Source organism: Puma concolor, chromosome B4 (genome assembly GCF_028749965.1).
Source record: "Puma concolor isolate L17-30 chromosome B4, mPumCon1.1.hap2, whole genome shotgun sequence".
Lineage (NCBI taxonomy): Eukaryota > Metazoa > Chordata > Mammalia > Carnivora > Felidae > Puma > Puma concolor.
The window spans coordinates 89,223,812-89,250,711 of record NC_141673.1 but is presented as its reverse complement, the minus strand read 5'-3'; the positions used below and the strand labels follow the sequence as shown (position 1 = coordinate 89,250,711).

Sequence of the window (26,900 nt, the reverse complement as noted above, 5' to 3'; positions counted from 1 at the left end):
CAGCCAGGTCACGATCTCGCGGTCCGTGAGTTCGAGCCCCGCGTCGGGCTCTGGGCTGATGGCTCAGAGCCTGGAGCCTGTTTCCGATTCTGTGTCTCCCTCTCTCTCTGCCCCTCCCCCGTTCATGCTCTGTCTCTCTCTGTCCCAGAAATAAATAAACGTTGAAAAAAAAAATTAAAAAAAAAAAAAATAAATAAAGGTCTGATTCTGCTTTTTGTTCATTTTTTTTAAGATTTCACTTATGAGTAGAATCATATGGTATTTTTCTTTCTCAGTCTGACTTATTTCACTTACCAGTATACCTACTAGGTCCATCCATATTGTCCTAAATGACAAAGTCTTGTCCTTTATATGGCTGCATAATATTCCCGTGTGTGTGTGTGTGTGTGTGTGTGTGTGTGTGTGTGTGTGTGTGTGTACGTGTGTACGTGCACACCTCCTTTATCCATTCATTTATGAATGGACATCTGGGTTGCTTCCATATCTTGGATATTATAAATACTGCTACAATAAACATAAGGGTGCATACATCTTTTTTAATCAGGGTTTTCATTTTCTTTGGATAAGTACACAACAGTAAAATTATTTGTTCTTGTGGTATTTTTGTTTTTAATTTTTTGAGGAACCCCCATACTATTTTCCACCATGGCTCTACCAATTTTCCTTCCCACCAACAGTGCATGAGGTTTTCTTTTTCTCCACATCCTTGCCAACACTTGTTATTTTTTGTCATTTTGATAGTTGCCATTCTAACTGGTGGAAGGGGATATCTCATTGTGGTTTTGATTTACATTTCCCTGATGATTACTGATGTTGAGTATCTTTTCATGTGTCTGTTGGCCATCTGTGTGTCTTCTTTGGAAAAATGTCTATTCAGCTCCTCTGCCCATATTTTAATCAGATTTTTTTTTGGTGTTGAGTTATATAAATTCTTTATATATTTTGGATATTAACCCTTGTCAGATATATCATTTGCAAATATTTTCTCCCCTTCAGCAGGTTATCTTTTGTTTTGTTGATGGTTCCCTTTCCTGTGTAAATACTTTTTATTTTTATATAGTTCCAATAGTTTATTTTAGTTTTTGTTTCCTTTACCTGAGGAGACAGATCTAGAAAAATCTTGCTACAGCCAATGTCAGAGAAATTACTACCTGTGTTCTCTTCTAGGACTTTTATTGTTTCAGATCTCAAATTTAGGTCTTTAATCCATTTTGAGTTTATTTGGATGTATGGTATTAAAAAGTGGTTCAGCTCCATTCTTTTACATATGACTGTCCAGTTTTTCCAACACCATTTATAGAAGACACTGTCTTCCCCATTATATATTTCTGCTACCTTTGTTGTAAATTAATTGACCATTTAATTGTGTTTATTTCTGGGGTGTCTATTCTGTTCTTTTGATCTCTGTGTCTATTTTTTGTGCCAATACCATGCTGTTTTGATTGCTACAGTTTTGTAGTTATCTTGAAATCTACTTTGTGATACATCCAGTTTTGTACTTCTTTCTCAAGATCACTAGTCTTCTGTGGCTCCATACAAATTTTAGTATTATTTTCTCTTGTTTTGTGAAAAATGGTGTTGGTATTTTGACAAGGATTGCATTGAGTCTGTAGATTGCTTTGGGTAATATGAATATTTTAATGATATTAATTATTCCCATCTATGAGAATGGAGTATCTTTCCATTTGTTTTTGTCATCTTCAATTTGTTTTTTTAAAGCAGTTTTAAATGTTTGTTTATTTTGAGAGAGAGCGTGCCCACGAGTGGGGGAGAGACAGAGAGAGAGGGAGACACACAATCCCAAGCAGGCTCTGCAATTGTCAGCACAGAGCCCGGCTTGGGGCTTGAACTCATGAACCATCAGATCATGACCTGAGCCAAAACTAAGGTCAGATATTTAATCTATTGAGCCACCCAGGTATCCTTGTCATCTTCAGTTTCTTTCATCAGTGTTTTATGGTTTTTGAAGTATACTTCTTTCGCCTCTTTCGTTAAGTTTATTCTTACATATTTTATTCTTTTTAGTCCAGTTGTAAATGGTGTTGTTTTTAAAATTTCTCTTTTCTTCTCTTTTGTCATTATTGTATAGAAATGCTACCAATTTCTGGTTATTTATTTTGTTTCCTGTTACTTTACTGCATTTATTTATTATTTCTAGTAGTTGTTTTATGCAGTCTTTAGGATTTTCTTTTTTTTTCCTTTTTTTAAGTTTATTTATTTATTTTGAAAGAGAGCAACCAGTGAAAGGGTAGAGAGAGAGAGGGAGAGAGAGAATCCCAAGCAGGTTCTATGCTTAGCAGCACCAGCTCACCAACTATGAGATCATAACCTGAGCTGAAACCAAGAGGCAGACAGACACTTAACCAACTAAACCACCCAGGTGCCCCAGGATTCTTTATAGTATAAATGTGTGTCATTTTAATTGTCTATAGATGTCTATAGTAGAGTTTTCTGAATGGACAATCATATTGTCTGAGACAGAAGTCAGTTTTATATTATTCTTTCTAATACTTAGATCTGTTGTTTGTTTTTGCCTTATTGCCTTGGCTTCAGTACTATCTTAAATAGAAGCAGTGACAACGGGCATTTTTTTCTCATATGTGACCTTAATCAAAATGCTTTCACAAATTCACCATTAAGTAATATGTGTGCAGTGTAATATGGTAGATACACTTTATTTAAAAAAAAAAAAAGTTTAATCAATTAGCATGAGTGAAGGAGGGACAAAGAGAGAGAATTCCAAGCAGACTCCACACTGTCAGTGCAGAGCCCTACGTGGGGCTTGATCTCGCAAACCATGAGATCATGACCTGAGCTAAAATCAAAAGGTGAACACTTAAGCGACTTAGCTACCCAGGTGTGCCTGGTAGATATACTTTCAAAGTTAATATGCTCAAATATTTTTCTTATCATAAATGAGTGGTTAATTATATTGGATGTATTTACTACATCTGTTAGGATAACCATGGAATTTTTCTCCTTCTTTAATTTAATACAATGATTAAATTAATATATATATTTTTATCTTATTTGGTGGTACCCTTGCACTTCTGGAACAAATTGCATTTGGTCTTTTCTTTCATTGTCCTTGTCTAGTTTTGGTTTCAAGGGTATATAAGTCTTATGAGTTGGATGGCTTTCTTTTCTGTTATCTAAGTACTTTGTGTGTGTGTGTGTGTGTGTGTGTGTGTGTGTGTGTGTGTGTGTTGAGAGAAAGGAAGAAAGAGAAGGTGGGGAGAATCTGTTCCTTAAAAGCTTGTTAAAACCACTTTAAAACACTCTAGATCTGTTGTCTTTTTCAGAAGCTAGTGATAGTAAATGTGAAAGAATTTTGATAACCAATTTAGTTTTTTAGAGATTACTTATTGCCATTTATTTTCTATGTGTATCTTCTGAGAACTCAGAGGGATACAAAGTAAAGAAAGCAAAAACACTATAGATATCATAGATGCTAAAATGGTATTATGTAGTCTTTGGCATACTCACTAATGTAACACAGAAACAGTCTGTAAACATGAGTTCTTTATTGTGAAGTGTTGGTGGTGTGGGAGTTGGGGAGAATAGGTAATGTTGGTTGCAGGGATACATTACCTATAACTGAAGGTCAGCTTTTACTTTACTTTGGCTTATTCACTGTGACACATTAACAAAAGTATAGACATAATTATCAATGTAATATGATACAAAGTTTCTTCTACTAAATGCTTAAATACCGAATGAGAAATCTCATACTCAATATTTTTTCCCCTGTGAAAATTAAAACAAGTTTAATTCTTTCTGAAGCCATAAAACCTAGAGCCACTGTGCAAGCTAATTTTCTCACTGTCATTATTGTCCTCAAGTCTATAAAAATTGCTACTCTTTTTGCACTTGACTAAAGCTGGCAATGTGAACAAACAGTAGTAAATTAGATGATTGCTTACAGATGTAAGCAAACACAGTCTTGCTCGAAAATTGGAAACATCGAAGAAAGCTTCAAAGCAGCACTATCCATCAGCCATCACAATCAATTGCTGGGGAATTGCTAAGTTCTTACTCTATCTAGCACTGAAGATTTTAAAGACTATTCCAAATGCAAAGAACTGAAACTTTAAGCCTTTTGGAATCTAAGATTCTAAACAATGTTTATCAAACCATATTTCAGGAACCATCTCCATCAGCACATATGAGCTAGTTTTAAAAATGCAGATTTCTTGACCTACCCCTAGATCCATAGAATCAGAATCTGTTGGGAACTTCCAAGATACTGCATTTTTAAGGTTTCTGTTACTGTCACCACCACCTTTCAGCGTTTTTGTGTACAGCAAAATATGAGGACGTTTTCCCTAAAGCATATTTAATCACTCATCACAATCATCAACTGAAAGTAATTTATCATATGCTTCTCTAGAGACATTTTCAAAAAGCATAACTTCTACTTGCAGAAAAATTCTTTTTTGTACTAATATGAATTTCATAATTTGATTTCATAAAGTGAGGTACAGTTGTGTTTATCATACTTTTTTTAGAAGGAATATCTGCTGAAGCAAGAATTTGTAATGTATGTTTTAAGAGCAAATGGGAAACTGACAAGTTTTAATAAAAAATATTAATGAATGAAAAAACAGTAATAAGGTTCACTTCAAAATCATTGAGGAAAACTTAAGAGAACACCTAAAGGAACTCTTCTACAATTTGATTTACTGTTAAAACACTTTTAAAAGGACAAATAATCAGGGTAGATGACAATGAGGTAGTTGTGTTGGTAATTAAAGTATTTTGATAAATGGATGAAATAATTGAAGTAATGAGCATGGAGACAGTTTCAACGGTCATCTCAGATTAAAGAGAAGAGAGAAAGGATGGGAAGAATGGTGGGGAGACAGTTTAGTTAAAACAAAGAATTGCCAGAACCGCTATAGACATTCATGCATTTAATGTGCTGATGACTTTTTCTAATTTATCTAACTGATGCACATTTTATTCTTTATCTGAAGGGAATCTCTTAGTTATAACATTTGTTAGCTACTTTGGAGCCAAACTTCACAGGCCAAAAATAATCGGAACAGGGTGCCTAATCATGGGAGTTGGAACACTGCTCATTGCGATGCCTCAGTTCTTCATGCAGCAGTAAGTCTAAAGCAATTATCTTTTTCTTGATTTAACCAACTGTATTGCTCCCTTTTTATAATTACAATTAATTGTTTAAATTTAAGAAAATCACACATGGCTTAAAGCATGATGATTTATACCTTATTTTCGTTATATCCTCTGGGAAAAAATTCAGAATACTTACAAGTTTGCTTAAAATTTAATAATCTGTAAAAAAATTGATATATAGCTATGTATCGATGTCAGCAAAAACTAAAGGGAAATTTCACTATATGTCTTCATTCAAATAATTTATCTGGGGAGACAAAATAAGTAAAAAATGAATGTATTGTGGTAGATGTCAAATGGGTAATGAATGAATGCTTCTGACAATATGCTGGGTCACTTGACTGGCAGATCATTGACTAAGGGTATTTTATCAATTCAAATAGCTATTCAGTGTCCAAATACTTTCTCATAGAACTTTTTCAGTAGGTATAGGTTGTCGGTATCCTTTAACCCTGAAGTCTGCTTTTGGTACTTTTGCTACTAAGTTTGTTAGTACTTGCATACAACTTTAGTAGTTCCAAAGATTTTCCACCATCTTCATATCATTTCACCTTTACCTGTGAAGTAGAAGATCAGTTTGTCTTTTTATTTTAGGACTAATGATCATGACTTAGTCAACTTTTCAAGGTTAGGTGTCCTGTAATTATAGAACTGGAATCCTAAAACAAGTATTCTGACTTCATGCATATCTATATTGCCTTCCTTATCCATGGTTACCTATTGCCAACTGAGAGAAGTGACTACCTAGAGGTTTTGAAGCAAGATAATAGTTTTTTAAAATTATATATCAAATAATACTTTGATACTGTTCACTCTAGATCATTGTATCATGACATTTTAGAGCTATAGAGACTTAGGTATGATATAGTACAAACGTTTTCTTGGATTCCCAAGTTACTATATAAATATAGTCAGATTTTTACCTCTGTGGTCAATCTATAAAGATAGTGCACAGAATCCTCTGAGTGGGATCTCTTGTACTTATTTGGATAGCATCCCTGGCCCCTTCATTTTTACTTGGAGAGAGATCGGTGTTTTCAGAACTTCTGCCTACTCTTTGAACACCTATCCAGCCTCCTTTTCATGAGGCAGAACTTTTCCTTGGATCACTGAGGTTCTACAAAGGTGCCATTTGGAGTCAATGGAAAAACAGCAAGCAAAGGAAAAGGCTGAGGAAATGGATCTTCACTCTGCCTAATCCCTGCTTGATCAATAGCTGTGACACTACTATCTGTCCTAGTCACTGAACCCCCATGCAACAGTTTGCCAGGTGGTGGGGGGGTGGGGAAGAATTCCATTACTTAAAAACATAAAATTAGAAAGTAGTTGCACGGGATAAATAAATCTATGACTCTTGACATAACTCATTCTGCAGTGGGTCTTTTCTGTATGACCTTGGACATGTTACTTAAGCTTTCCAGGCCTCAGTTTATGCATATTAAAAATAGGTATTATAAGTATTAAAAATAATACCTAGCTTATAATATTGCAAATATTAAACGAGATGACACAGGTAAAATGCTTACTAAGTTTCCTCATATATCTAGTAACTGTGTCATTATTGTTATGTATTGTTATGAGACCTTCTTAGATCATTAAGCCACGTGGTTTTAACCAGAGACAAGTAATGGGTTGTCTTCAGATTAATAATTTTGTCACTTCAAGTTAGTGACAAATATAAAACATTCTATTTCCCCTTAATCAAAAGCCAAAACCTCAAGATCACAAAAGTGGTAAATAGCAACAAAGCATTTCCACAGGGATCTTAGTAATTTGAGTAGAATCTTTTAGCAGTCAAGCAAAAGAGGGAGTTCACACATGAATGCCTAGGTTCTTACATAATTGCAGATTTTAGATGCCAAGTGAATGTTGACTTTACTAGTATTTGAAGTTTTCCAATAAAAGAAGTAAAATTTTCTAGTAAAAGATTTTTCTTTTTTCTAGTAAAAGAAAATCAGAAAAAGACCAGCCAGGCAGCCAGGCTAGGGTTATCAAAGGTTGCCAAAGGGTCAAAGACAAATTATTAGACACTACGTTTTTGTATGTTTAAAGTTATATTTGTTTATTTATTACTTAGTGTCTGCATTGGCCTGGTACTGTGCCATGTAATGGGGCTACTTCAGTGAGAAAAAAACAAAATGAAATTAAACAAAAATATATGTGCACAATTTTTACCCATGAAGTTTACTATCTACTAAGGGTTATTATAATAACTTCTTTTTAACTTTTCACAGTATTATTTGGACAACTGTCCAAATGTCATTTTTGATCTCCAAGAGACCACTGTACTCTTCTGCCTAGCAGAAATACTTTTGATTTCCAGCAAAACATAACACTGATCATGGATATCAATTATTGAGGGGCTACCATGAACAGACTGTGTTTAGCTTTATGTGTGTGAGCTCACCTGAATCATGAATTTAAAAAATATATATTGGTGGTTTTTCTAGGTAATGCAGATAGAGACAAAAAAATCTCTGTTCTCTTGGATCTTAGGAGGAGAAGGCAGATAATAAAGAAATAAATAATGATACAATATTCCAGATAATGTTAAGTGCTATATAGAAAAATAACCTTCTGAAGACACATAAGGAGTATGTTGCAGGGAGGAAGGGTTGTAGTTTAAAGTAGGGTTATGAGGGGATGGCTCACCCATATGATGACCCTTGGGAAAGACTGAAAGAGATAAAGGAGAGAGCCATGCAGACACCTGGGGAAGAAAGCTTCTGTGCTGATTGAATAATGAATATAAAGTTCCTGCAGCAGGAGGAAATCTGGCATGTGGGTAAACAGCAGGGAGGCCTGTGTGGCTGAAGTAGGACAAGCAAGGGGAAAATGTAAGGGGGAATAGCAGAGGCTGTCAAGGTTGTTTCTCAAACTTTGGTGGACATTTGTGTCACCTGAAGCTCTTGGTAGAATAAAGATTCTGATTTAGTAGTTCTTCGATAGGGTTTGAGATTCAGCTGATGCTGTTGGTCTGCAGACTTAACCTTGAATAGTAAGGTTGCACACAATTGCAACTTCAGCTTCTTCTTGGGATGAGATGGGAAGCTGGTGGAGAGCTTTGAGCAGAATGGCATGATCTCACTTACAGTTTTTAAGGGCCATGCAGACTCCTGCTTGGAAAAATAACTCTGGTGAGGGAAATGTGGGAGTAGGAAGACTATTTAGATGGCTACTGTAGAACTTCATGTCTCTGAATCAAGATTGTTTCAGAGTCTGAATCCAGGTCAGGAACTAAAATCCCTGGTTTAAAAGCATTTAAACCACTGGTCCCCTGTGAAATTACTTCTCTGTCTCCTTATCCAACAGAACCTAAATTGTACAGAGTACATGGATACGCCTACTTTACCACCAAAAATATTGAAATTTGAAAAGGTTAATTGATTTTTCTAGAGTGTCATATCTAGTAATTAGTGGCAAAGGAGACACTTGCATAAATTACATTTATTCAAAATCTAAATAATTGTTATGCTAAACAGTTTCATTTTGATAGAATGAATTAGGAAAGCTCAAATAATTTAAAATTTTAAAAATTCTATATAATCATGATTGACATTAATTTTAAGAGCTCTAAGGCACTATAACAGTCCATGGTACCTCTGGAATTATTAAAGAAAATTATATTTATCACGATTTTAATGCTGAATGTTCTCTTGGGTAGCTGAGAATCAACAAATAGTTATCCTCATTAAGTGGTTTTTAAACTATTTTGTCCAGAGAACCATATGATAAAAGTAACAACAACTCTGAACTTCTTTCCTTAAATACTAACATACATACAAAAATGTTGTTACTTTTTCTGTAAGGTTCATGGACCTGGTGAGGTATAGATTATGCAAAACTGATATAAGGTGACCCATCTATTAGTCTATATATTTTAATACCTCAATACATGTTTTACTTACATGGCTGAGTAGGTTGTTATTACTAATATTATAAATACATTACTCTGATTCCTAGTCTTTAGTCATATGGTACCTGAACAAAAAGAGAACCATGATGACGTTGAGAAAAAGATAATGTTGTGATGTCCTTTTATCAGGTACCTCTTTTTGGAGAGTGCAGTGGACAGAGAAATTGTCTCATGAAGGATAATTTGAGAGGGAGCATGGCTGGGGAACTGAAGATAGAATTATCACAGTGTTTCCATTCAGCCTTGGCTCTTCAATCCAGCTGCCATTGTAACCATACATCAGAGGAAAGAATGGCATTAGAAATAACTTCGAGCCCTAACAATAAACTCTAGAGAAAAGTGATACCATCCAGATAAACAGTTCAAAATCCCCTTATATCAGGGGAGAGGAATATGGCAGCAAAATAGGCAGACCCTAGGCTCACCTCATCCCATGAACACAGCAACTATCAAATCCTCCTAAATACCCCCAGAAACCAACTTGAAGACTGACAGAACAAACTCCACAGCTAACGAGAGAGAAGAGGCCACATCGAAGAAGGTAGGAAATGCAGATTTGGTATAGGGGAGAAATAGGTCACAGGTGCTGCAGAAGGGAGGGTGCTGTGGTCACAGAGAAGGGCACGAGAGAGAAGAGCACACAGGAGAATGCACAAGGAGAAAGTTTCTCCAAAGTTACTGACTTGGAAAACAAGAGAGGTTGAACTTCATCTGTTCTTGCAACCAGCGGGGCATAAAGTTTAGAGTTTAAAGGTCAGCAGACCTGGCGGATAGAGCCCAGAGGGCACTGTGCTGCTCCTGGAGAGAAGGCTGACAAACAAGCCAGGGGCATACAGCATGGAGACAGCAATCTGAAGAGTACCTGAAGCACACAGGGGTGAGATTATTTGCTCTTCTTGGTTATCTTGAAGCATATTCCAGAGAGATCACATTCACAGAGATGCCTCTTGGAACAAAGGAGCTGGTACCATTCCCCTTCCCCACTGTTCCTCAGCATAAGCACAGAGCCATCTGCTGGAAGCAGCACAGCACCAACACTAACTTCCTAACTTGCATATACCAAGCCCCACACCCCTGTGCTCTGGCAGGACTGCTCTTCTCTGTCAAGCTTCCATCAGTTCCAGTGCAGCAGGCTCCATCCTCTGAAGATGAGCATAAACCTCTGCCCATACCATGTCTCCCAACCAGAGTTCTCCAGGGCCTTGGCTCTGGTGGAAGTGGTATCATGTCTCATTTCATGACCAAACCAAGCACATCTAATTAAAACTCACCACATTCAGGCCAGGGAGCAAACACTGCCCGCAGCAGACAACAAAAGCCTCTGAGGACAACCGGCCTGAAGGATAGATCAGCTAAAACAAAACAGCAAAGCGCATGCAGCACATACCTGAGACACCCCCTGAAGCACCAGGCCCTGGACACTTCATGACCTCTTCATAAAGTCATTACTTTCAGGCACAGGAGACATAGCTGGCTTTTCTAACACAGAGAAGAAGGCAGAGACTTAGGCAAAATGCAAAGATGGAGGAATTTATCCCAAATGAGAGCACAAGATAAGGCCATAGCCAGAGATCTAGGTGAAACAGTTTTAAGTAACACACCTGATAGAGAATGACAATAGAAGAAATCAGTGAGACCCTTACTACAGAGATAACAGAGTTGAAAAAGAAAAATGAAGAGTGCGATAAACAAGATTGGAAACAGGCTTGATGAAATAATCAGCATTCTGGAAGAAGCCGAGGAATGAATTAGTGACCTAGAAAGCAAAATAATGGAAAATAATGAGACTAAACAAAAGAGAGAAAGAATTATGGAACATGAGAATAGATATAGGGAACTCAGTAACTCCATCAAATGTAAAAACATTCATATTGTAGGAGTCCTAGAAGAAGAGAGAGAAAAGGGTGCAGAAAATTTGAGGAAAATAATAGCTGAAACCTAGGGAAGGAAACAGACATCCAGATCCAGGAGGCACAGAGAACTCCCATCAAAATCAACAAAAGCAGGCCAACAATCAGACATATTGTAATTAAATTTGCAAAATATAGTGATAAAGAAACTAAAGGCAGAATGTCAAAATAAGTCCTTAACTTATACAGGAAGACCCCGTAAGGCTAGTTGCAAATTTCTCAACAGAAACTTGGCAAGCTAGAAGGGAGCAGCATGATATATTCAAAGTGCTGGAATGGGGAAGACTGCAACCAAGAATACTCTGTTCAGCAAGGTTATCATTCAGAACAGAAGGAGAGATAAAGAGTTTCCCAGACAAACGAAAACTAAAGGAGTTTGTGACCACTAAACCAGCCCTGCAAGAAATATTAATGGGGACTCCTTGAGTGCAAAGGAGAGACCAAATGTGACAAAGACAAGATCAGAAAAATCTGCAGAAACAATGACAAAACAAATAATAAAATGGCAGTAAATACATATCTATCAATAATTACTCTGAATATAAATGGACGAACCAATAAAAGACATAGGGTGTCAGAATGTATAAAAAAAAAAAAAAAAAAAAACACAAGACCTATCTGTGTGCTGCCTACAAGAGACTCATTTTAGACCTAAAGACACCTGCAGATTGAAAGTGAAGGGATGGAGAAACATTTAACATGCAAATGGATTTGACATACAAGTCAAAAGCCAGAGTACCAATACTTATATCCGACAAACTGGACTTTAAAACAAAGACTGTAACAAGACACAAAGAAGGGCACTGTCTCATAATAAAGGGGACAATCCAACAAGATCTAACAATTGTTAAGTATTTATGCAACCAACATTGGAGCACCCAAATATATAAAATAAATAAAAACAAAAATAAAGGAACTAATTGATGATAATACAATAAGAGTAAGGAACTTTAACACCCCACTTACATCAATGGGCAGATCATCTAAGCAGAAAATCAACAAGGAAAAAGTGACTTTGAATGACACGCTGAACCAGATGGACTTAGACATATTCAGAACATCTCATCCTAAAAGAGCAGAATACACATTATTTTCAAGTGCACATGGGACATTCTCCAGAATAGATCTCATATTAGGTCACAAGTCAGACCTCAACAAGTACAAAGGATTAAAATCATACCATGCACCTTTTCTGACCATAACACTATGAAAGTAAAAGCCAACCACTAGAGAAAATTTGAAAAGACCACAAATACATGAAGGTTAAACAACATGCTAGTAAACAATGAATGAGTCAACCAGGAAACTAAAAAAGAAATAAAAATACATGGAAAAAATGAAAATGAAAACATGATGGTCCAAAACCTTTGGATGCAGCAAAACATTTTTTTAATTTTTTTAATGTTTGTTTATATTTGAGAGAGAAACAGAGCGCAAGTGGGGAAGGAGCAGAGAGTGAGGGAGACACAGAATCTGAAGCAGGCTCTAGGCTCTGAGTTGTCTGCACAGAACCCGAAGCTAGACTCAAACTCATGAACTGTGAGATCATGACATGTGAAATCATGACATGAGCCAAAGTCAGATGCTTAACCGACTAAGCCACCCAGGCACCCCTCAGCAAAAGCTATTCTAAGAGGGAAGTATATAGTGATACAGACCTACTTCAAGAAGCAAGAAAAATCTCAACAACCTAACCTTATACCTAAAGCTAGAAAAAAGAACAACAAATGAAATCTAAAGCCATCAGAAGGAGGGAAATAAATATTAGAGCAGAAATAAATGATACAGAAACTAAAGAAAAAGAAAAAGAAAAACAAAACAAAACAACAAACAATAGAACCAGATCAATGAAAACAGGAACTGTTTCTTTGAAAATATTAATAAAATTGACAAACCTCTAGCCAGACTTATCAAAAAGAAAAGAGAAAGATCCCAAATAATCACAAATGCGAGAAGATAAATAACAACACCATAGAAATATAAAAATTATAAGAGAATATTATAAAAACTATATGCCAACAAATTGGACAACCTAGAAGAAATGGATAAATTCCTAGAAACATATAAACTACCAAAACTGAAACCAGAAGAAATAGAAAACTTGAATAGACCTATAATCAGCAAAGATATTGAATCAGTAATCAAAAACCTCCCCCAAAACAAAAGTCCAGATGCCTTCACAGGGGAGTTCTACCAAACATTTAAAGAAGAGCTAATATCTATTCTTCTCAAACTATTCCAAAAAACAGAAAAGGAAGGGAAACTTCCAAATTCACTCTATGAGACCAACATTACCCTGATACCAAAACCAGATAAAGATTCCACTAATAAAGAGAACTATAGACCAATACCTCATGTACATAGATACAAAAGTTCTCAAGAAAATACTAGCAAACCAAATCCAACAATACATTAAAAAAATCATTCACCACGATGAAGTAGGGTCAAAGGTGGTTCAATATTCATAAATCAATAAATGTGATATACCACATTAATAAAAGGAAGGATAAGAGCCATATGATTATTACAATAGATGCAAAAAAAGCATTTGAAAAAGTACAAATCTATTCATAAAAATGTTTTTTCAACAAAGTAGATTTGGAGGGAACAAACCTCAACATAATACGGGGCGCCTGGGTGGCGCAGTCGGTTAAGCGTCCGACTTCAGCCAGGTCACGATCTCGCGGTCCGTGAGTTCGAGCCCCGCATCAGGCTCTGGGCTGATGGCTCGGAGCCTGGAGCCTGTTTCCGATTCTGTGTCTCCCTCTCTCTCTGCCCCTCCCCCGTTCATGCTCTGTTTCTCTCTGTCCCAAAAATAAATAAAAAAACGTTGAAAAAAAAATTAAAAAAAAAAAAAAAACCTCAACATAATAAAGGCCATATGTGAAAAACGCACAGCTAATATCCTCAATGGGAAAAAACTGAGAGCTTTTCCTCTATGGTCAGGAACAAAAAAGGAATGTCCTCTGTCACCAGTTTTATTCAATATGATACTGGAACTCCTAGCCACAGCAATCAGGCAACAAAAAGAAAAGGTATCCAAATCAGCAGGGAAGAAGTCAAATTTTCATTATCTGCTGGTGACATGATACTCTATATAGAAAATCTGAAAGACTCCACCAAAAAAAAAAAAAAAAAAAAACCTGTGAGAACTGATAAATTCACCAAAGTCACAGGAGACAAAATCAATGTACAGAAATACTTTGCATTTCTATACACCAATGAAGAAGCAATGGAAAGAGAAATTAAGGAATCTACCATTTACAACTACATCAAACCCAATAAGATACCTAGGAATAAACCTAAACAAAGAGATCTGTACTCTAAAAACTATAAAACTCAGGAAAGAAATTGAAGATGACACAAAGAAATAGACATTCCATGCTCATCGATTGGAATGTCTATATTACCCAAAACAATCTGCAGATTTAATGCAATCTTTATCAAAATACCAACAGCAGTTTTCACAGAGCTAGAACAAAGAATCCTAAAATTTGTATGGAACCACAAAAGACTCCAAATATCGAAAACCATCTTGAAAAAGCAAAGCAAAGCTGGAGGAATCACAGTTCTGGGCTTCATGTTATATTGCAAAGCTGTAGCAATTATGACAGTATGGAACTAGCACAAAAACAGACACGTAGGTCAATGAAGCAGAATAGAAAACCCATAAATGAACCCACAACTATATGGTCAACCAATCTTTGACAAAGAAGGAAAGAATATCCAATGGGAAAAAAAAGTCTCTTCAATAAATGGTGTTGGGAAAACTGGACAGCAATATGCAAAAGAAAGAAACCAGACCACTTTCTCACACCATACCCAAAAGTCAAAATGGATTAAAAACCTAAATGTGAGACCTTAAACCAGAAAAATCCTAGAGGAGAACCCAAGCAGTAAACAATTTGGCATCAGAAGTACCAAGTTCTGGCTCACCTGGGTGGCTCAGTCGGGTAAGCATCCGACTTTGGCTCAGGTCATTGTCTCACCTTTCCTGAATTCAAGCCCTGAATTGGGGTCTGCAATGACAGCTCAAAGCCTGTAGCCTGCTTCAGATTCTGTGACTCCTTCTCTCTCTGCCCCTCCCCTGCTCTCTCTCTCTCAAAAATAAATAGACATTTTTTAAAAAGTACCAACTTGTTTCTAGATATGTCTCTTGAAGCAAGGGAAACAAAAGCAGAAATAAACTATTGATATTTCAGCAAAATAAAAAGCTTCTGCACAGTGAAGGAACCAATCAACAAAATTAAAAGGCAGCCTATAGGATGGAAAAAGATATTTGCAAATGACATATCTGATAAAGGGTTAGTACCTAAAATCTCTAAAGAACCTATAAAACTCAACACTCCAAAATGAATAATCCAATTAAAAATTTAAAAATCCAATAAAAAAGACATGAAGAGACATTTTCCCAAAGAAGACATCCGGATGACCAATAGTCTTATGAAAAGATGCTTAATACCACTTATTATCAGGGAAATGCAAATCAAAACTACAGTGAGATATCACCTCACACCTGTCACAATGGCTAAAATCAACAACCCAAGAAACAACAGGTGTTGGCAAGGATGTGGAGAAAGGGGAACCCTCTTGCACTGTTGGTGGCAGTGCAAAGTAGTGCAGCCACTGTGGAAAACTGTATGAAGTTTCCTCAAAAAGTTAAAAAGCGAACTACCTTATGATCCAGCAGTTGCGCCACTAGGTATTTACCCAAAGAATACAAAAATACTTATGTAAAAGGATACATGCACCCTGATGTTCATAACAACATTATCCATAATAGCCAAATTAAGGAAACAGCCCAAGTGTCTGTTGACAGATGGATAAGGAATAAGTGCCATATGTTATTATTATATAATATTATATAATATATATGACATATATTTTTGGTGGAATATTTTTCAGTCATAAAGAATGAAATCTTGCCATTTACAATGACATGGATGGAGCTAGAGAATATTATGCTAAGTGAAATAACTCAAAGAAATACCACATGCTTTCATTCACATGGAATTTAAAAAGCAAAACAGATGAGCAAAAGAGGAGAGAGAGAGAGGCCAAGAAACAGACTCTTAACTATTGAGAACAAACTGATAGATACCAGAAAGGAGGTGGGTAGGGGAATGAGTTAAATAGGTGATTGGGATTAAGGAGTGCACTTGTCATGATAAGCATCAGGTATTGTATGGAAGTGTTGAGTCACTATATCGTATACCTGTAACTAATATTACACTAGATGTTAACTAACTTGAATTTTAAAAGTTTTTGTTAGGGGCGCGTGGGTGGCGCAGTCGGTTAAGCGTCCGACTTCAGCCAGGTCACGATCTCGCGGCCCGTGAGTTCGAGCCCCGCGTCAGGCTCTGGGCTGATGGCTCGGAGCCTGGAGCCTGTTTCCGATTCTGTGTCTCCCTCTCTCTCTGCCCCTCCCCCGTTCATGCTCTGTCTCTCTCTGTCCCCAAAAAAATAAATAAACGTTGAAAAAAAAAATTAAAAAAAAAAAGTTTTTGTTAATTTTTTTATGTTTATTCATTTTTGAAAGAGAGAGCACAAGCAGGGGTGGGGCAGATAGAGAGGGGGACACAGAATCTGAAGCACGCTCCAGGCTCTGAGCTGTGAGCACAGAGCCCGACACAGGGCTTGAACTCATGAACCACGAGATCATGACCTGAGCCAAAGTTAGACGCTCAACCGACTGAGCCTCTCAGGCGCCCCTGGAATTTAAAAAGTTAAAAAAAAACCCACACATCATCATCAATTCTCTAGAATCAGCAATGCAGTTGTTCTACTAAATTTACAACTCTAAATATAGCATGCAATACCATAGTTTTTAAATTATTGCTTTTTCTCTGACTTGGAGATTGTCATGATTTTATCAAACATTGGATATTTTTTCACCAGGGGAATAGGTGATTTATAGTCATTATTTTTACATTAAAATGAACCCTTATGAATAATTATTACTTTTATTTTCTTTTACTACACTAACTGGTTGAGATATGGTGTAATACCTGTAAATGAGACTTTCTGGTTATCTCTTCAGGACATCTGCTGTTAAATGCTGCTTTGGTTTAGTGATTCAGACTCAAGAGTAGTGCAAACTCAAACAGGTTCCATAATAAGTCATGTAGTGTACATTTAATATTTTTAGTATGATGTTAAATGAGTCTGTAGTGAAAAAAACATTCTTTTTTACAGGTACAGATATGAAAAGTATTCTCCTTTCTCTAATTCCACTCTGAGCATCTCTCCATGTCTCCTGGAGTCAGACAATCAATTACCTATCTCAATTATAGAAAAATCACAATCCAAAAGAAGTGATGGTAAGATGGTTTTGTTTACTTGACTAAGATAGCTTTTTATAAAGACTTTATATTGCTTTAGTATGGGCAAAAAATTTATGTGATGTTTTTCTCTTAAAAGCTTTACTACTTAAATTGAGATACTATAGTGCCATAAAAATTCCTAGAATATAAAGCAGTATATGATGAGATCTGAAGAAAATATGGAAAGAGCATTAATTGCTGGCGACTGGGAAGAGCTTCCCATGGTTCCAAATAAGGTGGGCCATGAATTAGGATAAAACTAGTTTAGCACATATTAATCTCAGTCCAGTGTTCAGATATGAAAGAAATATATTCTTCCCCAGATCTCAGTTTAACTTCTGTGTTCAGCCCCTTTCCATCAGAATGGGATAAATTGAATCTCATTCAATTTGTCCCTAACCTTACCTTTTTCCCCAGGGGTTGCTTATATTCTAGGGAGCTTACATAATAGCAAAGAGGGAAGTTGTGGGAGGGGCCTCTTGGTGTTATTGGTCCCTTGTCAACTTAGGTATTTAAAATCCCTCTGGCCACAATATTTGGTCATACATGTCACTTTAGGGCCATCCCATGTCTACCTTTATGTCCTTTTTTAGCACAGAAGCTCTTCCTGATGAAGATGTGACAGTCTTGGAAACTTGGGAATAATTGTTTTCCACACAACACAGGATGCAAGGAATTTTGTCAGGATGTCTAGAATTCCATATGGCTGATGCACATTGCATAGCAATGCTTTGTGTGAGCACCCTTGGGAACATGGAAATCATCTCTTATAAAGCTTTTGAGGAGCCAAAAGCAGGACGCTTAGCCACACTGTTCTACATACGTAGCCATCTTGTCTTTTGGGTTTTGCTACCTCCCTGGCTCTACCATGGTGGCCCAGGTTCTTCCTGCTAGGGAATCCACAAATCTCCCCTCAGGTGTTTGCTATGTCTCCGGGATGAGCTCAAATGCCCTGTCTCCACTGCCCTTGAGCATTGACAAGCTCGATGCTTCCTCCTCACCACTCCCACCCCGCTCCCTGCTCCTAGCCTACAGATTGCTGTATAGGCAGTGTGGAAGCTCCTCTTTTCTATACCTGCTAGTCATGCAAATCTTTTATCTATACCATAAAACCTTTTCTTTCCCCTAATATCATCATCAGTGCTTTCTTTTGAGATGTCTTTTTTCCTGAGCAATGAACTCCAGAGGTCTGGATGAAGGGAAGGGCCAGAGGATTAATAGAAATATGAGGCAGGGAGGTAGGGAACATGTAACATGTAACATGTTACATGTGAACATGTAACAAGTGTACCCTATCCTGCTGTATGAAAAGAAGAAGAAAAGCCCCCTGGAAGAAGAGAAGAGTGTGAAAGGAGGGTTTGGACTTTCACTTCCACATAATGTACAGTTATTGAAGATATTTTGTTTTTGACAGGAAAGATAGGATGTAGATGGCAATACAGCTAATCACGAAATATTTAAACCTTTAGTGTTAAGAAGAGAAACATAGCATCTAGAGGTGGGAATTAAAAATTTTTTAATGTGGGGCGCCTGGGTACCTCAGTCAGTTAAGCATCCAACTCTTGATCTCCGTTCAGGTCATGATCTCATGGTCATGGGATCGAGCCCCAGGTTAGGCTTTGCAGTGATAGCACGGAGCCTGCTTGGGATCCTCCCTCTCCATCCCCTTTCTCTCTCTCTCTCTCTAAATAATAAATAAATAAATAAACAAACAAACAAACTTTAAAAATGTTTTTAATGTAGAGACAGGTTTTAGACAGGTATACAGCATAAGACCCACAATCTTTTTCTTTGCTTTAAATGAGGTCCTGCTCCCTTAAAGTCATAGATCTGTATAAACATCAGATATAGTGGACACAAAGTTTATCCTAAAAATTATAGTAGGGTGATAATAGGACTCTTGTCAAAAATGCTCCACCTACAACCCCCATTCCCACTACACTGGAGAGCTGAGATGTCCAAAAAAACTCTGCAACAGTGGAAATGTTCTATATCTATGCTGTCTAATACAGCAGCCACTAGCACATGTGACTGTTGACTTCTGTAATATAGCTAGTGTGACTGAGGACTGAATTTTTACTTTTATGTAACTTTAATTAATTTACTATTCAGTAGCCACATGTGTTGTGTAGTTACCATATTGGAAAACACAGATCTAAGCTATCTTCACCTGTCTACAATATTTCCCTACCCTTGTGTGATCCTGGGATCACACAAATGTCAGGGGTAGAATTGACATTAGAATCAATTTTTTGGAAAAGGAATTCCCGTTATATTTTGGGGAGTGAAATGGAAATCTAGAAAAGATAAGTGAAAAATGCGTGGTCACTTGGCTACATTTCTAGAAGAGGCAGAATTAGAAGGAACATGACTACACAATAGTCTTGTCTGTTACACAGTCTGATTCATCTACCCAAAAGGATTCATCCCAGTTCCAAATAACCTATATTTTACTTTCAAATTTTACTTAAGGGCTACTAATAAGTGTAAATAACTCCTACCTCATATGATTATTAGGAGGAAGTAATTTAAAAATGCCTGCAAACCACTTAGCCCAGTGCCTGGCAGAAAGGGAGCACTCACAAGTGGTGATTGTCAGAGATAGATAACATTATCACTTTTATTAAAGTGATCAAACTCTTCAAAATATATTTCACTTGTGATGTGGGGGTAATTCTTCAGCTTTACATGATTATATCAAGACATGACTTCTATAAAAGCATTTTAAAATAGTTAGCTTTGAATGTCTAAGAATACTGCCAAAAGTATAGTTATACTACTAAATAGTTATACTACTAAAGTATATAGAGTTTTAAATTTTTGTGACTTTGTTTCCTAAACCTGATCCCTAAAAATGGCTATTCACTAACAAACGATTGTAATGCTGTCCAAAGTTGAAGTATCATCCATATAAAAATTTAAATTTCAGATAAAACTTGGTCAGCAATAAAATTACAAGGGATTTCTGTTGAAAAATAGAAAAGTTTAAAGATTAAGGTGAGAAATGCCTTTGTTCAAAATTTTGTGTTTTTTCCCAGACAGGATAGTGAATGTAATTGGAGCATAGGAATTCAAAGTACACAGTATAAATATAAAATAAAAAGAGAAGAGAAAATAAGAAACAAGGCATCAGAAACAAGAAACAAAAGAGTCCTTTTATCAAAACCTCTGGGGGATTTATATTGCCTAAAATATTGAGGAGAAAATATTTTCCAGTCTTGCTTAGATTCCTATCAAATTAAGTCTGTTGAAAATTTCATTTTTACATCCTAATCCAATTTTAGGACAGCTTGTAGAAATGCAAAATAAGTATTTAACTTTGATACTGATCTAATTTCACTTCTCTTGTTTGCTTTCCTTTCAAGAATGTGAAATTGATGCCAGCTCTTCCATGTGGGTTTATGTTTTCCTGGGGAACCTTCTTCGTGGAATTGGGGAAACTCCTATTCAGCCTCTAGGCATTGCCTACCTTGATGATTTTGCCAGTGAAGACAATTCTGCTTTCTATATTGGTAATGCCTACCCCATTCATCTTCTTGGGAAGCAGCATATCTGATTTTCTCAACTCTATTCCAAACTGAGTGGAATAGAGTGTGCAATAGAGTTTGATACTTCATATCCAGTTCCTATATTGAGGTTCACACATATCTGATGTCCACTCTGAGGATTTGGATGATAAAGAAACTTGCATTAGAAGGACATGTCACGTTAGGGAAAGAACATCAGATTAAAAGAAAATAACTATAAGATCAACTGCAATCATGTACGACTTTGTACAAGTATCTTCATGGACTTCATATTTCATAGGTTCTTTTTATTGGGTTAACTGTGACACTGAAGCATTTAGGTATCATATATATATGTGTGTGTATATATCTATATGTGTGTGTGTGTGTGTGTGTGTGTGTATATATATATATATATATATATATATATATATATATATATGTATGTATATGTATATATTTGTCTCCAGAGCCCTAGAAATTGCTTTCTAAGATAAAAGCCCTGATTATTTCAAGCATCTTTTTTTTTCTATGAGGGATAGCCTGAAAGGAATTCTGAGTTATCAGTAGCAGGTATGAATGGATAAAGAAAAACACAGAAAGTATGAGAGCAAGGCCTGACACGAACCCATGTCTGGAACAGGCCCCATTGGATAGACCAGCAGCTAAAATCACACACACACAAAACAAAATATAGCAAAAGCAAACTCCAAGTCCAGATACATCTAAGCGGTATTGACTGAGTGCCTCTTATGTCTTAGAAACTAATTTTTTCTCTATTTCACACACCAGTCTTGTTTTTTTTTGGGTTCTGATCTTTGAGGGCCTGGCCTTCAAGGGACAGAAGGACAAGACTGAAATTCATTGGGAGGGGCTGTGGCTAGCTCCACAGTATAGTTCTTTGCTGGCTATGCACACAGAACTCCAGAGGGCTCTGATTACAGTCTGGCAGCCTGTTATTAAAAACAGGTTACCTGCTCTAATGGAAAATTCCAGCATAAATCAGAAACTAGAGTAGAAGTTGCTAGGCAATGACTCTGGAGACTAGAGGAAAGATTGCAAGCCAAGAGATGCAGGCATGTATCAAGGTGTCCCCTTCCTGCTCACTCTGTTCACCCTGTCTTCTCTTCTGAAAAGGTTCTGTAACTGCCATTTACTCCTCCTATCAATTTAAATTAATCGTCAGGGATATGCATGTATCAAGCTCTGTGGTGAAATGAAAGGCATATAGTAGATACTTTGCAAGGAAGAGTTATGTTTCTGGTAACCAGAAATTATGTCATTTATACAGTCTGCTCCACTTTCCTGTTACAGCTGCCTAGGCTGGTCATGGTTGCTCCAGAGAGCACCTTCCTGCCCTCCCAGGTCTAGCTCCACTTGCTGGCTGCATCCAGGGATATGCATAGTTACTACTCTCACACAGACTCTCTGAACACATGCACTTCTTCACTAAGGTGGAAGAAATCAAGTTTAATGTCAAAATGACTCTTATGCTTAGCCAGCCACAAAAAAGTTTTGAAAGACTGTCAAAATAGTATAATTCTGATTTTTTATCAGTGGGGGAAATCTAATCCTAACGAGTAAAGTTTGCTCCATTTGGGGGAAGTTAACTTCTTCAGAGTCTTGGTGTCACTTCTTTACTAAGAAGTAATTAATGCCTTCCAAGTGTTCGTTCTTTTTCCAAAGCTGAGAAGGACTTATTTCCTGATTCAATAAGGTTGAAAAAATTGACAAATTAAGCACTCTTAAGTGAAGAGTTGATGAAATATTTCTAGCTACTCACTGGATTTCACTCATATTTCTTGTTTAAAAATGTATTAATTTACAAAAGCAGAGAAATGCCCCCCCCTTTTTTTGGTGCAGGGTGTGTGCAGACGGTTGCAATTATAGGACCAATCTTTGGCTTCCTGCTAGGCTCATTATGTGCCAAACTGTATGTTGACATTGGCTTCGTAAACCTAGGTAAGGAAGTTTATTTTTGTTTATTTATTTATCTTAGTTACTGCAATTTTTTAAATGCAGATGGTGTAAAAAATATCAGAGTCCCGACAGGATTATAATCTTTCCTAGAATGAAAATAATCCACTGAAAATTTGTTGTTGATATAATCACCACATACATTAATAAATGAAATATGAAAAATAGGCAGTGATTAGAACCAGACGACCTATGGTTTGTTATTCAGATGTATCCTTTTTCACTTCTGGTTTGCCAGTTCAAACACATTCCAGCATAGTTAAGACTAAAAACTGTGGCTTCTCATTGGCTCTTGTTGGTTCAGGTGTATCAACATGACAGTCACATCGATTGATCATGTATTTTGTAGACTTGCCAGGAAGACCGAGAATTGAAAGTCTTTCGGCAACCAAAATTCATTCTTTACAAATCATTTTCAGGTGGAAGCATATTAGAGTGGGACTACCTTACCCCCTGAGAGAGTAGTTATGGAGGGAATAAATGTCAGAACTCATCTTTCCATAAGTATTAATTTGTTTCTTTCCTTATGAGATGTACCTCCTAGAAATGGGCATTACTTTTCTTTATTTTTTTAAAACTTTTTTAATGTTCATTTACTTGTGAGAGAGAGATTGAGACAGAGTACAAGTGGGGGAGGGGCAGAGAGAGAGGGAGACACAGAATCCGAAGCAGGCTCCAGGCTCTGAGTTGTCAGCACAGAGCCTGACATGGGGCTTGAACCCACGGACTGCAAGATCATGACCTGAGCCAAAGTCAGATGCTTACCTGATTGAGCCACCCAGGCACGCTTATTTTTCTTTCTTTTTAAAGAAGTTCAAGAAATCAGTTAAAACCAAGAAAATAAGTTGCATTTTTAAAAATTCTGAAATTGCTTTTTGAAATCATTGTCTGTTAAAATTAAATGCAAAACTCTTGCACTAATTTTCCTTTTTTTATCAAATAAACTTCAAGATGAATTCCACAATTTTTATTTATTCATTCACTTACTCATTAACCTTATTAGTTTTATATCTATCTTAGGTGCTGTTCTACCACAAAATAGTGAACAAGATAGTAGATGAATTCCTTGAGTTCGTTAAAATCCTGTCATGGAAATTGGTACAGATAAGAAAGCATAGGTGTGATGAGTGGTACAGAGGGAAATTGTTCAGGGGAAGCAATGAAGATGCAGAGAACTAGTGTGAATGTTTTACCAAGTATGGTGTAGTGTCAATTGAGCCTAGTTGTCAAAGGACATGTGTTTATTTTGTTGTTCTCATAGGGCACAGTGGAGGTAGACCAGTTATATGCTTTATGGGTTCTTTATATAGAAAAGAAAAAACACTTGATTTCATTCATCAATACTTAGCTTCTAGTCAAATAAAAAATGGTGTCAAAAATAAAGTTTTTATAATGATTAAGATATTGACATTTTATTTACATATACAATTCTTGCTTCAGACCTTGAATAGCTCTGAAGTATTATTAACCATCATTTAATAAATAACATTCTGAGTGGTTTAGACCAGATTTTGACCAGAAGGTGTAGGATTTAGCTCTTTTTTTTTTAAGTAAGATCTTAGACATTCAATTTGTGAACCAGGTGAAAGTGGTGCTGATGTGGGGTGGCTGGCAGATTTTGAGCCCTCAGAATTCTCCCTCACATGTTTCTTTCCTCCTGCCATGGGCCCAAGCGTTCTTATGCAGAACCTCAGGGCGGAGTAGAGACCACTCTTGCAGTATTTAGAATCTATATTTCAAATCTAAGGAACAAAAGAAGAAAAGCATCATGTCCCAGAAACACCTTGTTCCCTTCAAAAAGCAAGGTGATGATAATGTTCAGACTAGAACGTTATCCTGCATGAATTATTAGGTATTTTATGATGTGATAGAGCTAACACTAGGATTTCTTTTTTAAAGAGGCTGATTTCAACACACCAGCTTTGCTGTACATGCTATTTAGCTATCCTCTCTCTCTTTCAGATCACATAACCATTACTCCCAAGGATCCTCAGTGGGTAGGTGCCTGGTGGCTGGGTTATCTAATAGCAGGAATTGTAAGTCTTCTTGCAGCTGTGCCTTTCTGGTGTTTACCAAAGAGTCTACCTAGACCCCGAAGTAGAGAGGATTCCAATTCTTCCTCTGAGAAATCCAAGTTTATTATGGATGATCGCACAGACTACCAAACACCCCATGGAGAAAAGTCAAAAATAATGGAAATGGCAAGAGGTGAGCCAGATTCTGCTTGATTTTGAAGCCCTTTCAGTTTTCCATTGACACTCTATACGGGATCTATATATAATATCCCTCTCTCCCCATCATTTGTTCAGAAAAATTGAGAAACTGCCCAGGAAGCAGAATTGAAGATTACAAAGTCAGCTTTATTACTGGAGAGTGGATTAAAGAACATGACCCAAAGTTTTGGTAATATTCCTTGTTGACATTCCCACCCTTATACTGCTTCAGGTTAAACCTTGCAGTTGCCCCCATCTGGGTTTGCTGCTTCACATCAGTCCGGGTGGACAGAAGAGAGTGAATCTTCAGAGCTTGTGGCTTTTTAACAGATGAGATTCAGCCATTTGACAAACATGTGTCAGTGCACGTTTCCCCCCCAGTGATCAAGGGAATGAGTGTGGTGTGGAGCAAAAGGCTAGACATGTTAGAATGAATTCCTTCCACATGGAAAAGGGTGGCTGGCCATGAGGAAGATTGGTTCTTCTCAGTTGGGCCCAGCAAGCAATATTTACATTTATGGAAAATCTTCACATTTCAAACTATGTGGCTGCATAATAGGAAGAAGGGGGAATGCCAAAGCTCATTTCTTACACTAAAGTTCACTGAATTAAGTGGAGGTAACTTGCATATTTCTTTCTCTGTGACCATGATCCAAGTTTGAAGAATAGGGACCAGAAAACTGAAGTTCTTAATGTCCTGCCAATGACTTTCAGCTCTGGAGTGAGGGAGTATTCTCGTCCCTCTTTCCTTTTACCCATATCAGTTAGAGGAATCTATTCCTATCTGACTTATATCTCTAACTGTAATCTAAACTATATGCCTGTAGAAGTGAGTGCCTATGTCTCGATGTGAACCTGACAGATCTCAGTCTTGACTTGAGCCAGTGTTTACAACCCATAGTGTGTGTGTGCCCCACACTGTACGTGTTCCTGATCGCTGTGACAGTGGGGCTCGGCCATCTATGCCCTGCTGCCAAGGCTGTGTCTTCTGCCAGGTGTTACACTGACTTTAATTTCTCCATGTTACTTTTGTCTTACAGATTTTCTTCCATCACTAAAGAATATTTTTGGAAATCCACTGTACTTGTTATATTTGTGTGCGAGCACTGTTCAGTTCAACTCTTTGTTTGGAATGGTAACCTATAAACCCAAGTACATTGAGCAACAGTATGGGCAGTCAGCCTCCAAGGCCAACTTCGTTATTGGTATGCTCACTTGTCCTTCATGCTTGCCAGTAGGTACTGTCAGCTGCATCTTTGTTAACCGTTAGCAATTTTAGAGAACACTATTCTCATATTTAGACTGAAAGTGATTTATGGCATTTTAGATACAAAGTTAAAAAGGTGAGTGAATAAAAATTTAGCAGAATGGAAAAAGATCCAGTGGGGAAAAAATATTTAGATAGTCTGTGGTATAACCTTTTAGCAAGAATTATTCACAACTGTAGATGAGTGACCTTGAGAATATTATATAAACCAAACATGCATTTTATTAGGAGGTTGTGATACTGGATATGTGTCTTTCAAGTATAGCCAAAACTTCATAACAGTGGCCACTTTACCTGAACAGTTTCTAGGACTTTAAAAAGTGAGTATTCAGACAGTTTAAAAGGTACTTATTGCAAAACAAAGTTTGTATTTGCTCAGAGTTAAAGGACTTTTCTGAGTCCTGGCATTCAGCTTATTTAAAAGGGCCGTGTTTTTAGTACAGCAGGTCAGTCAAGAATAAGAAAGCTATTCAGAGGCAAAGAAAAGCATGAAGAAATGAATGAAGAAGAAACAGAATCTACAAATACAAGAAGGTCCTGCTCCAAGTAATTGTGGATACTTTTAAAACCTAGATTAGCTCCTTTAGCCTATGAAGATGTTACTTAATGCTACTGTTTCAAGGCATAAATATATTTTATTCCATTGGAT

General features: G+C 36.9%; 1 protein-coding gene across 5 annotated transcripts in view; it reads left to right on the top strand.

The window, feature by feature from the left end:
• The window catches only part of SLCO1C1 (solute carrier organic anion transporter family member 1C1), a 68,336-nt gene that overhangs the window by 14,973 nt on the left and 26,463 nt on the right, over nucleotides 1-26,900 (top strand). For 3 of the 5 annotated variants that reach the window (XM_086713944.1, XM_086713945.1, XM_025930330.2), the window contains 6 exons: nucleotides 4,977-5,109; nucleotides 17,161-17,285; nucleotides 20,654-20,800; nucleotides 22,658-22,756; nucleotides 24,734-24,979; nucleotides 26,025-26,189. In XM_086713944.1, the coding sequence (XP_086570070.1) occupies nucleotides 4,977-5,109; nucleotides 17,161-17,285; nucleotides 20,654-20,800; nucleotides 22,658-22,756; nucleotides 24,734-24,979; nucleotides 26,025-26,189 (915 nt within the window). The remainder of the gene's footprint in view (nucleotides 1-4,976; nucleotides 5,110-17,160; nucleotides 17,286-20,653; nucleotides 20,801-22,657; nucleotides 22,757-24,733; nucleotides 24,980-26,024; nucleotides 26,190-26,900) is intronic. The other 2 variants (XM_086713946.1, XM_086713947.1) reach the window with 2 other exon arrangements.